This window comes from Quercus robur, chromosome 2 (genome assembly GCF_932294415.1).
Source record: "Quercus robur chromosome 2, dhQueRobu3.1, whole genome shotgun sequence".
Lineage (NCBI taxonomy): Eukaryota > Viridiplantae > Streptophyta > Magnoliopsida > Fagales > Fagaceae > Quercus > Quercus robur.
This window is the reverse complement of record NC_065535.1, coordinates 905104-918764: the sequence shown is the minus strand read 5'-3', so window position 1 is coordinate 918764 and position 13661 is coordinate 905104. Positions and strand designations below refer to the sequence as shown.

Here is a 13661-nt window from a genome sequence, read left to right as displayed (position 1 = left end):
ATCACTCCACAGTTCACATTCTTAATACTAATTTTTATCTTAAATATTTATAATCCACTTAATAATATAAAATTTACAGAGAAAAAAAAAAGTGGGAAAAAAAATTTACCCAGTAGTTGATTTCTTCAAAATAAAGTACCATACAAAAAGAAAAAGATATAAAAATAAATAACTCCATAGTCTTGAAAGTAAAGTACCATACAAAAAGAAAAAATAAAATAAAGATAAAAATAAATCACTCCACATTCCACACTCTAAATATTAATTGTCATCTTAAATATTTATAATCCACTTAATAATATAAAATTTATAGAAAAAAAAAGTGAAAAAAAAAATTACTCAATACTTGATTTCCTCAAAGTAAAGTACCATACAAAAAGAAAAAAAAAATCATTCCATAGTTTTAAAAGTAAAGCACCATACAAAAAAGGAAAAAAAATATAAATAAATCACTCCACAGTCCATGCTCTATATACTAATTATTACCTTAAATATTTATAATCCACTTAATAATATAAAATTTTAAAAAAAATGGAAAAAATAAATAAAAAAAGAAAGTTGAATCAAATTGCTTGCGGTTTTTTTTTTTTTAAAAAAAATCCTAAAGTGAAGTTTTTTTTTTTTTTGAGAAGAAGAATCCTAAAGTGAAGTTAAGTTAAGATTTTGAGGAGGGAGGAGAGGGTCCTAATAGGAATCTCTCTCTCTTTCTCTCTTTTTCTTAATCTAATGTGAGTTTTTTTTTTTTTTCCCCAAAGTGAGTCTCTTTTTTTTTTGTTTTGTTTTTTTTTTTTTTTGAGTCATATTATAATTTTTGTTTTTATATAGATTATCAACGTTTGAGTTTGAGTTTAAGTTTGACTTATTAGAGAGATAAAGTTTTATTTCTTATTAAGTTTTGATTAAACAAAAATAATTCAGTTTAAAAAAAATGATAATAATGAGTTTGAGTTTAAGTTGGACTTGTTAGAGAGATAGAATTTCACTCATTGTTAAGTTTGGACTAAATAAAAATAATTTTATTTAAATATTGTGCTGACGTGGAAAATTGTGAGAGATTCAAGGGATTCGGTTATATATATATATATATATATATATATATTAAAACAAGTCAAGTTCTCAAGTAGCCCACTCTTTGAAAATTAAAAAGATAGTATATACAAAATTGTTAGAAATTTAATATAGTCTTTATTTCAACCAGGCTGACGATGGAATACGAATAATATATGATCAAATGCGACACTTGCCGTTTCTAATGATACATGTACCTTCTTTATTTTGTGTTTTTGTGGTGTTCCTTTTATTCTCTAAATAATTTATGGGGTTATTGCAGGTAGACCGTTCGATTATATATTGGGTGCTTCTGTGGAGAAGGGAGGACTTGCATCACTCTTTTTGTTTATCCAAAATTTTTTAATTATAATGAAACTTGTCTATGTGCAATGGAGGACAGATATATCTCCGGATTAATTACAAACTCAAAGGTGTGCTTGGAGCAAAAAGAAAGCTCAAACTATTCCTATATGCTACCAGGAGAGAAGAAAGCCACATTAAGGGAATAAGAGTTGAAGAATAACAACTTTAATTGAAGATAATAACAAGTCCATTGCATCAAAGAATTTTTCAAAATGATATTTGGATACAAATTTTAAGAGATTTGCTCCATCATTTTATAATTTACCTTTTGGCTTGCTTTGCTAAGTGCGATTTTTAAATCTTCAAGGATTGAAGATTCATTTTGTTTATTTAGACTTTTTCTTCTTAATTACTGTTTTTTGATATATAACCGTGTGGGTAATGTAATGTTGACTGTAAAACTAAAATCCAAGATATTCAAGCACAAATCGCCTTCAGAAAAAATGTTAGAAACATGGCTTAATTCTATATGGATGTAGGTAGCATTTATATAGATTTTGCTTTTACTTAAGAAAAAAAAAAAAAAAACTATTTTGGCTTTCTCCAATTTTTTTTTTTTTTTTTAAGTGCCGTAAAAAACAAAGCTCTTAGTGCTTAAAATGGAATCCTTAGTAGACCGCCCTACAAAACCATGCAGTGCAGTTGTTACTTGTTGGGCCTCATGCCCTTAGGTAGCTAGAGAGGCAGAGAAGAACATATATGTTGAGGGGTAATTTCAACTTAAAAAAAATAAGAAGCATGTCACTTTCACATCCACTTGACCTGAGATTAAGGGTCTGTTCGATAGAGCATTTTAGTAATATGTTTTCAGTTTTTAAACAACATTACACGCAATTTCACACATTTTTTCACCCACATATATTTCAAAAAAATACAAACAACATTACTCAAATTAATCTACCAAACGAGCCTAAGAAGCTCATTAGCATTGAAGTGAAAGTTATTCCTCCATGTTAATGAAAGTCCAACACGTTTTAACCAAAAAAGAAAAAGAAAAAAGAAAGTCCAAAACGTAGTTGCAATCCTCACCAAGCAACTATTCTACTTCATTGATTAAACCCTTGTGCATGTGCAAGTCAAATATTTTGGAGGAAAGGGACACACAAACACATAAGAAAAAGAAAGTTAATATATTTGATTATTCAATATCTTGGTACGGCACGCCAACATAGAAGTAAACTAAACTAAGTCTGGAGAATGGTGATGTATATATATTGGTTTTGGACGGAAGGTTTATCCAGTGGTGATAACATTTGGGAATTGGCGTTTTGACTAGATGGATGGTGATCATCATGCAGATTAGCATGCATTCACCATTGCAGATGGTGGAGATTAAATGCATTGTCAATCACGCCAAAAGATTCACACTGACTCATCACCCCCATGCGTCCTCTCAATGATATAATTATAAGACAGAGAGAGCCAATTAAAAATAAAAAGGAAAATAATCATTAGACTGTTAAAAAATAAAGACAAAAATGCAAAATTGGTATTTTAATTTTCATATATATTTTTTTTCATTTCAATTCTCTAATTTTTAGTTTTATCAATTCAGTCATCTAACTTTCAATTTTTATCAATGCAGGATTTCGTTACAACTCAATTAGTGACTGCTATTAATGTCACTGAAACGATGCCGTTTTGCATTTTTTAAAAATTCATAATTAAAAGAAAATAAGAAAATTCTAAAAAAAAAAAAAAAAAACACATTAAGGGGAACAACGTTCCCTTTCCCTTGAAATCAAAACACTAACTGAGTTGTAATAGCAGCCACTAATTGAGTTGTAACGGAGTCCTGCATTGATAAGAATTGAAAGTTAGATGACTGAATTGACAAAACTGAAAGTTAGAGGGTCAGTTTTGCATTTTTGCCAAAAAATAAAATACTAAAATTGCTTTTGGTTGCTTCTTATATTTACAGAACAATTAAATTTGATACTTTTTATTTATTTATTTATTGATATAATATAATTCAAATTTATGATGTCTACTTTATAATGATTGCTTTTATCATCAACAACAGACTTTATCAATCGCACTAGAACAAATTAGATCTTAAACACTATAATTATTGTCAATGAGATGATTCCACTAATGTTAGATCACTGTAAAATTTTAAATGTCTCAAAATGACATTGTTCTTAAATTGGAACTAAATTATCACATTATAAATAACTATTCTTAATTTTTTTTTTTTTTTTTGAGAAAGAAAATAACTATTCTTAAGTTGATGCTTTAAATTCTAAATCTTAAATTTAATGATCAACACCATGACTTTTTAGTAGAGTTTATGGTATGTCTTTTTTATTAGAATTTCATTTTCTCTTCCTTGTGTGTGCGTTTCTTTCTCAAAAAAAAAATATATATATATATCTAATGAACAACATGATATCAATCCAAGGATCAAAAAAAATATTTTAGCCTAAAATGAAAAACATAAGTAAGAGAAAGACATCGGTGGGTAATAAATGATAATAAAAATTCAAAATTTCTTATAATTGACCCTAAGATGGGGGGCAAAAGTTTTGTACCCGAGACCACATGGATATTTAATATATATATATATATATATATATGGTCTTATGAACAACCACATAGTGAATTCTTCTAACCTAAGAAAAAGTTTGTCAATTGTATAATAAAATAGGTGTCCACTTTATCAAGTTGTGATGGGAGCAATATTATCACATATGTGAAATCGATATTGCTCCCTTCATAACTTTCCACTTTAAACAAATTGTAAAAAATGTTATGAAAATTTCGACTAAATTATAAATTATACATACCCTCTAACGTTGAACTTATTTTAAATCCCATTATTTAAGTTTTGTATCTTTTTTTTCTTTTTCTTTTTTTTCATTTGAATCCTTTAACTTCAATTTTTTTTTACAAAATATTCATTATGTTCAATTTACACCACTTAGTCAATCAAAATTACGGTGTTTTTTAGAGTGGCCACTAAAACTAACGACGTGATTGGACAAACTAGATGGAGTAACTAAATGGAAAACAAATTAAAGTTAAAGGACCAAAATTAAAAAAGAAATAAAGGAAGGAAACTTGAAAAACAAAATTATTGTAATTTATAATTTTAACTCAAAAAAAAAATGTCTTTAACCTTATTCTATTACACCCGGGATACGTATACCTTGTGTGTAAGGTTTGTTTTTGTTTCAATATTAAAATATATATTCTATCAAAAATTTGATATATTTTTTTTAAAAAAAAGGTTTTTATTTTTTATTTTTTATTTTTTGGGTGAATAAAGTTATATGTTCCGTTGATGAACTTTTTGTTTGGGGGAAATGAAAGCGTGTTGCGTCCTGTAACTTCCATTCTCATCTTGGACCAATATCTCAAGGTTCTCTCAAAGGGAAAAAGTGTGTGATTTCGTTATAGTAGTGCTTACCAAAAGTTTGAACCTTTAGGCTTTAGCAGCCTTTCTTTTCTTCTTTATTTGATACAGTATATGATACTTTGTACCCCCAACCCCAAATACTTATAAAATGGGTTTTCCTCTTTCTTAACCACTAACAAATAACAAACCAATTTTCCCACCATTTACTACACTTTTCAGACACAATACCATGACACAGTTTTAGAAACAAAAAAGATAGAGTTTTTATACTTTGGTGTTGAACTTGAAGGTGTTTGATATAATGACCAAGGAAGATGAAGATGACCCAGAAAATAAAAGGGCCGTACAATCTTCATCATCTAAATCTTGTGGGCCGTCTGATTGGTTGACGAACTTTCATCGTGATCTGATGGCTGGGGCTGTGATGGGTGGGGTGGTGCACACGATTGTGGCCCCAATAGAGAGAGCCAAGCTTTTGTTACAGACCCAAGAGAGCAACTTGGCCATTGTTGGTGGCACTGGCCGTAGGAGATTCAAGGGCATGTTGGATTGCATAGTCCGTACTGTTCGTGAGGAAGGCATTGTTTCTCTTTGGAGAGGCAATGGGATCAGTGTTATTCGGTATTACCCTTCTGTGGCTCTTAATTTCTCACTCAAGGTATTAAAGTTTGCAACTTTTTATATCTGTTTATGTGTTTGAATGTGTTAGTTTTTGTTGGGTATCAAGGATATGGATGCAAGTTTATTTATTTATTTATTTGGTTTTGATTCTGGCATTTGTTCAAGCAATGTTGGCTTTTTTTTTTCTTTTCTTTTTTTTTTGGAGTGGTATAACATGACTGATAAAATGCCTCGATGAAGAAGTGGTTAGGTTGCTCTGTGAGGGGTGGTATGAGTAATGCTAGGACAATACATTTTCACCATTGCTGACATAATTTGTTGGGATTAGAGCAACATCACTAACGCTTCTATGCACCAATCACAACAGGCTGTGTCAGCAATTGTGAAAATAACTGTGAGAAATAGTGTGTCTAGACTTTATTGAATTAGTACTGTATTAAAATGTTAGATAATGTGGTGTTGTACTAGCATATGGTTTGGTAGGCAAGGTAGACTGGTAGTAGTATATGCACATGGTTTAGCGGCCTGTTTTGGACCTAATGTGTGTAAAAATGGCTGGAACAGTGCTTCCAATTGAATGTTGTTGAAGACTTTAGGGAAAGATAGCAACTGTTCTGAGCAAGCTCTTGTATTTGGCTTACCTTTCAGTGCTTGAAATATCCGTAGAAACATTTCTATTAATGAAAAATGGGAACACCCTTAGGCTTTGCAGTGCTCCCAATGAACTTTGAAATATTCCTAGGAAAAGAAATTAAAAGAAAAATAGAAACTTTGAGATACATTCACCTTGCAGTGTTCTTCTCATGTGAGATCAGATGGGAGTTAATCAGGATTTGATGCTGCTTCTGGTGTAAATACTAGATTCAATTTAAGGGATTTTTTGGGAGATAGGATATTACACTATTACTACAAATTTGATGATGAAGTGACAAATAACTGTTGGTAGAGCCATCCATGCTTTGATTATCCTATATTGGGGAAGAATAGTATATAAGAACTGTTGATGATTTCTGCCAAATAACTGTGCAACATAATGTCCTACTCTTCAGCATTAGTACATGCACAGTGGGACTTTTAATTGCTGAATAAGATGATCCATATTGTCAATCATATCTCTGAACATTTTTTTTCTCATTGAGACTCTTAAGATTCATTGTCTTATTTACCAGATTACCATTTTTAGAAGTAGGAGTTTGAAAAAAATTATAAAAAGGGCTGGGCAGTTCTGATGGAACTATGTCTTGTTACATTTTTCAATATAATATCTCTCTGTCTCCAATCAGACGCAGATCCCATGGATGCCACTCTCCTTCCTTTTTCCTTTCTTGAGTTTATCCTTTCTGATTTTTGGCACTTTCTCTTTCCTTTGGCTGCTCTCTCTCAAATATTTTACATTTGCTGGACCACACATCCATCATCTCTCATGCCTTGTTTTACTTTGAAGACTCTTCATATCTTGTTCTTTAGTGGGTACACTTTTATATTTCTTTATCTATAGTCCATTTAGATCCTTGGGATCAATGCATGACAATTAAAGATCCAATCAAAATCTGGAGTTTTTGAATTTATTATTATTTTAAAAAAAAAAAAATTCTAAGGTAGTTGAGATTTACTCAAATCGACTCCACATTCGTGAAAACCACAAAATTTGTGAAGAAATTGCATATTATTTAAGAAAAAGTTCTCTAAACTCTCTAGTGTATGGCTTTTCTCAATCTTTAAACTTGACATAAGACAAATTGGGAATTTGTCTAGGTATGCTTGTGGTGGGTTAAGATTTTGGAGGAGTAGTGGATGAGTTTAGCGTTAGAAAGGGTTAGGGCTCAAATTTCACTAGGTTTTGATGAGTTTTTTATGACTATTTGATAAGTAAGAGGAAAGGCTTGACTTGGGGTTGTAAGGAAGAAGAAAGGTGAGAAGTTTGTAGTGTTTTAGGGGCTGTATGAACAATACCCATGAATCGTAGCCTAGGATCCACGGATACTCCATTTTTTGCCCAAGTTCCCGTATCTGGTCCTTATTGTACTGGATATCTCTTAAGAAAATTCTAGATCCAACCAAACCACGAAAATACTCGTAATTCATAGGGTTACAAAAATAACAGTTTTGCCTCAGAATCCAAAATTGACCTTAACTCTTTAAATAAAAATCCAAATTAAAGATCGTTTAATCCTGGAGAAACATATAACTTTTTCTTTAAAACTACATGGCTTCTACATAAAATATATCTTGAATAGATGAATTTGTTAAGTAGTAACAAATTAATCTTCAATGGTTGCATCAAAACTTCTCGGCAAGGTTGTTAAAATTGGGATCCTATTGAGAATTAGTGGGGGTTTTATGTATTAGATAGAGGATTGTAAGATCCTACTTTTCATCAAAAAATAAAAATAAAAACAAAAGAACAGTGTTAATGATAATTAAATCCCATTATATATAGAAAAATAATTTTATTGTTTTTTCTTTTTCCTATTAATTGAAATAAGTTCGTGAAAATTTTGACCTACTTTCTTACTTATTTTCAAATTTCACTTATTTTTATTTATTAATATTCTCTTACAAAAGTTATTCTCTTGTTAAATAAATTGCACTCTTAATGTGGCAACAAAGAATACCAACTTTATCCCTTGACATAAAAGTATAGGTCTTGTTACTTTGTATGTCCACCACATGCAAGGCCATGCAATTTATACCTGTCAATTTGGTAGCAATTTTCCATGTGTAACAAACACACAAAGTGGTTGCTTTTGTAATTAGGGGCATGCTTGTACACTAAATTTCTATATAATGCATACCTATCAAAAATAATAATAATAATAAATTAATTAATGCAGCTACCTGGATATTCTGAGTTTTAAAATTTTCTTTTCTAAATGCTTCTTTCATTCTCAAACAAATTCCTTCAAGATTGGGGAACCCACATCACATGCAGTCATGCATAGTCTAGCACCCGACCCATAGGCCAAGAAAACAAAGGAAGAATAGAGGATTAGAGGAAGCCAATGGGAACATCCACTAAAGTTGCTCCTTTGTTCTTCTAGTGAAGCCTTATGATCAGTTTCTCTGTACCATCAATGGGTAGAAAAGAGCATTGGGAGCACTGGAGGAGATGAGGCGACTAATTTAAGAGCAATGGTAAGAGCAATGAAAGAGTTTGATAAAAATCATGGAGAAAAGAAAATATAGGGTGTCATATCCTAACATTTTCTTAGAGACGTTATAGTGTTTAATCTCAAAGAATATGAGGGATTAATCATCGATATTATGAGGGGAGCCACCCTTGTAATCATTTGGGCTACCTGGAAATAAAAAAAGATTCTATGAATCTATCTGAGGCAAGGAATGATTGGCAGAGGATTTTCAGGATTGTGTTGCTGAATATTGTGCAATCCAATGTTATTGTATTTTAAATTGAGAAGCAGGCATTTAGAGTGAGTGGGATTATTTGTCTATATTCTGATCATCTAGTAATAAAGAGATAACATTTAAACAATTTAGGTCGAGAAAGGGTAGGATTACTGGTTTATTTTCTGATCATCTAGTGTCTATGAGATCAGTGCCAAGTTTATGATAGTATATATCTTGGGTTATGGTAAATGATGGATTTTAGAATGGACTGTTATGCCAAGGGATTCCTTTTGTAATTACTTGGTTTGTGTAGAGCAGAGGGACTACACATACTAGAGGAATAATCAATTGCTCAAAGAGCTATGGATGTCCTCATTAGCAAAAAAAGTTTAACATGAGATCCAGTCTCTAACTTTATATGTTTTCATGTTTCGGAAAAGTCAATGTATGCTAGTAAAAATTTAGTTGAAGATAAGAATTTAAAATCTAGAAAGTTGTTCCACATCATGAGTTAAGGACCCTAGATAGAGCAATTTTGCAGAGAATGGGTGTAGATACTTGAAGGCTGATGGAACAATTGTACAACAACAAAACCTAATCCCAAATATTTTGGGTTCAGCTGATGGAAGAATTGTAATTGGTAAAAATTTTGTACAACAACAAAACCTTAGACCCCAATGTTTTGGGGCCCAGCTGATGGAAGAATTGTATTTGGCAAAAAAAATTGGAAAACTGATACACTGGGTGGATGGGGCCGAGGAGGGGACTAGGAATGAATTGGGAACTGCATAAATAAATGCAAGTGTAAAGTATGAGAAAGCAAACTCCAACGTGTTGCTATGATGTATTTCACTGAGAAATTGAGTTCTTAGCTATATCGTTCCCTTGATGAATCATTATGCCCTATGAACTAAATAGCAGCAGCAAAAATAACAGAAGCCAAGCCTTATATAAACTAAATAGCGTCATTCAATATTTCCTGTAAAGTTTTATTTTCCCAAATGGTCTTGAAAGAGGACAACTATTTCTTTGTTTAGAAGAGATACATGCCTAGAAAATGAAAGCAACGAAAAAGAAATCTTGTTAGTATTGAATTATCATGCCTGATGGACTACAGGTTGTCAACTATGAATTTTTATTCTTTTTTTTCTCTTTTTTTGCAAATACCAAATACTGTAGTTATTTTTTTGATTGGATAAGAAAAGGGTCAAATACTGTAGTTATTCTTATGAAAACAAAATACTAGGGTGTTGAGAACAATCTATGGAGGTAGAGAAATGCGATGGGTGTCTTTTCAAAGTTATCAGTTAGTCAATACAAGTTATGTGATTTGCTGTTAAAAAAAAGAAGAAGAAAATGTGTGATTAGCTATACAAGACTTGTTAGAATCTGAAATAAGGTTTTGAATTAATTATCCAAGAATTTCATGTGAAAAGTTTGAAAACTTGAATCAATTTATGGTGCACTTAAGATGGCTACAGAGAGTAAAATTGCAAGTTTGTGAGCTTGAAGGTATTAGAAACTCAAGGCTTATGTCTGGTCTCAAGTAAGTTCATTTACCCAAATTAATTCTATATATGATATGAGCAAAAACTTATAAACCACATATCACAGACTAAACTAAAACAACCTGTTTGGCATCTGAATGTGTAGATGTTGTTATTGTTGTTATTGTATCTGATTGTCGATGGAATTCATATTAGTAGGGGAAGATTTCCAAATGGTCATTTCATTCTAATTTATTAAGACTACTAGGTCTTAATTTCTTTTCTTTTCTTTTTTTCCCCACCCACAGGATCTCTATAAAAACATATTAAGAAGTGGACACTTTGAAGATGATCATTTTCTGTCTGGTCCATCTGCCAATTTTATTGCTGGGGCTGCATCCGGCTGTACAACATTGATCTTAATATATCCTCTTGATATTGCACACACTCGTCTCGCTGCTGATGTTGGAAGAACTGAAGTTCGTCAATTTCGAGGCATCTACCATTTCTTGACTACCATACATGAAAAAGATGGGATTCGAGGGGTTTACCGTGGGCTTCCTGCCTCTCTACATGGGATGGTTGTTCACCGTAGCCTTTATTTTGGAGGCTTTGATACAATAAAAGAGATGTTGTCTAAAGAATCTAAGACAGAGTTGCCGTTGTGGAAGCGATGGGTGGTGGCTCAGGCAGTCACAACATCTGCTGGGTTGTTGTCATATCCATTGGATACAGTACGAAGGCGAATGATGATGCAATCTGGCTTGGAACAGCCCATGTACCATAGCACCCTGGACTGCTGGAGGAAGATTTATAGGAGAGAGGGGTTGGCTTCATTTTATCGTGGGGCTCTTTCAAATATGTTTAGGAGTACTGGTGCTGCTGCCATTTTGGTCTTATATGACGAGGTGAAGAAGTTCATGAATTGGGGTAGATTATAGTAGGAAGCAATTTTTGGTCCGTCATTTCATCTTAACAAAAGGTTTACAGTGGATTAAAATGACGAGATGAATATTACAGGAGGAATACCTTGTAAAGCGCAAATGAGAGCTTATACAGTTGTGTAACATGCAGTAATGACATTCATCTGCCAAGTTGCATTTTGAGGCTCTGGCAACTTACACCTCAATTTTTTGTTTTAAAACATTTATAGTATTGTCGGAACAGAGGGAAGAGGGGAAAGAAACTGGTTTATGCTAATTTTTAGTATAGTTTTGTCACCTTTCTCCCTCTTCCCCTCTACTCTCCCCCATCTCCCTCCACCCTAACATAGGGTAAAAAATCATCATGTTGGCAATCTAATGTGAAAGTTGCAGTTCTTTTTCTTCTTTATCTTCCTTTTTTGTTGTGGGTTAGGCATGTGGAAAGAGGATATCAGATCGGATATCTGGAAGCATGTAAAGCAGCAAATGCCAAACAGCACAGGAGAGAGATTTGCATCATGATATGGGGTGGTATTGCCCCCTTTGTGTTACTGTACTTATGCTGACTGAGCTGAAGTTAGGCTGGTAAGTCCATGACATATACAATTTTGTCAGCTTTAAATTGTCAATTAATATTTTGGAAAGCTTTATCAAAATAATGTGATGATAATAACAAAATACAACAAGATTACAAAAAGCTCATTAGTTGCTGTTTAAAATTCAGTTTTTATTCTGGTAAGATTTACTTATTGAAGTGTTTTCTCTTTTTTCAAATACGAAACTGGACTAAACAATGAGTAATGCCCTCTTTTCCCATATCCCTTCTTTCTCATTGATTGAACTCAAAGAGTCAAGACCCCTATCTTTAAGGTTAAAATTGTATAATCCACTTATGCGGTAGTGGAAAAATCTGTGTGCAACTTGTGTGTTTGTTAAACGCGATTAAATACTGATGTGAGTTTTAATAATACAAGACAATTTGTGAGCAAAATCCATTAGGTAGCATCCTCTTGAAGATACAACAATAAAAACTTGTCCCAAAATTTTGAAATAATGGGAGGAATGTTTTTATTGGTTTATGTATTAGGGACAGCTCTGGAAGGCCCTTTATAGTAAGGCAATTAGATACTGGAAAAAACTTCTGTTAGAGCATCCACAATAGTGGAGTTAAAAACTTAGCAATTTAGCTCTACCAAAAGTTACTTTATCTATTTTACCTACACACATGCTGCAGTAGTGGATCTATTTTAGTTTTCAACACAATAAAATAATATAAACATCACAATAAAATAATATAACCACTACAATAAAATAATATATCCCAATACACATAAAACATTCACAGTAACAACCACAACCGCCTCTACCGTCAGCGACAGCTACAACCACAACCACCACCAACACCAGTCCACAGCAGGAAAAAAAAAAAAAAAAAAAAAAAAAAAAAAACCCCAAATGTCCAATTTTTTTCCTCAACCCAGACCAAACAAAATCAACAATCACAAACAAAATCACCAATCACAAACAAGCACAACGTCGACGAGCTGAGTCGGTAGAAAGGGTGGGTCAGTGAGCTGGGTTGGCAGAGAGGAGAGTGACGTTGAGGCGATCGGCGGCTTGGGACGATGAGGCAATCGGCGACTTGGGACGGTGAGGCGATTGGCGGCTTGGGACGGTGAGGCGATCGGCTGCTTGGGACGGTGAGGCAATCGGCGATTGATGGCTTAGGACGGTGAGGCGATCGGCGGCTTGGGACGGTGAGGCGATTGGCGGCTTGGGACGGTGAGGCGATCGGGGATTGATGGCTTGGGACGGTGAGGCGATCGGCAGCTTGGGACGGTGAGGCGATCGACGGTGAGAGGAGAGTGACTAAGAGAGGATGAGAGCTTGAGAGAGTTCTGGAAGAGGATGAAAGTTGAGTGACTGAGAGAGAGAGAGAGAGAGAGAGAGAGAGAGAGAGAGAGGCACAGAGTGAGAGAGAAAATTAAGTAATTTTTTAATGGATTAGGAAGAATAAAATAATATTTTTTTTTTGCTCTCATGAACAGTGCACATCTATTTATAGATGTGCACTATAGCAGTGGAGCTAAAATTTTTAGATTTAGCTCCACTTTTGCAGCAACCTTTTTTTGTTTGTAGAGCTAAATTTTAGCCTTATACCTATATAGCACCACTGTTGTGGGTGCTCTTACAGTGGCATTTCAACCTGGAAATATTATTATACAAGCTCTGGGGTTTTGGAAGTGGTTGTGAGAGTGCTTTTTTCTTTAGCACACAGGCCCAAGGATCCTGGGCCAAATAGTTGTATTCTGGTGGACTGGGCTTGGTTCACCGCAGCTAAATGGGGGCTGATTACGAACTAAGTTGTGCGCAAGTCACATAAATCTCCTCAAGGCAAAAATGCGATTCCTCCCCGGGAGTACTGTCGTGGGATCCCGGGACGTACTGTCGTGGGATCCCGGGGCGTATTAGGCCTGTAAGAACCCAGAATCTCTGGTTCTCTGCACTATA

The 13661-nt window shown here is 33.4% G+C and overlaps 1 protein-coding gene across 1 annotated transcript; it reads left to right on the top strand.

Annotated features, from left to right (window-relative positions):
- Positions 1-4700: 4700 nt before the first annotated feature.
- Positions 4701-11551, top strand: LOC126708156 (probable ADP,ATP carrier protein At5g56450). The gene is made up of 2 exons (XM_050407966.1): positions 4701-5429; positions 10536-11551. Exons 1-2 carry the CDS (start codon positions 5073-5075, stop codon positions 11166-11168), a joined length of 990 nt encoding a protein of 329 aa, XP_050263923.1. The 5' UTR covers positions 4701-5072; the 3' UTR covers positions 11169-11551.
- The last annotated feature ends 2110 nt before the right edge of the window (positions 11552-13661 follow it).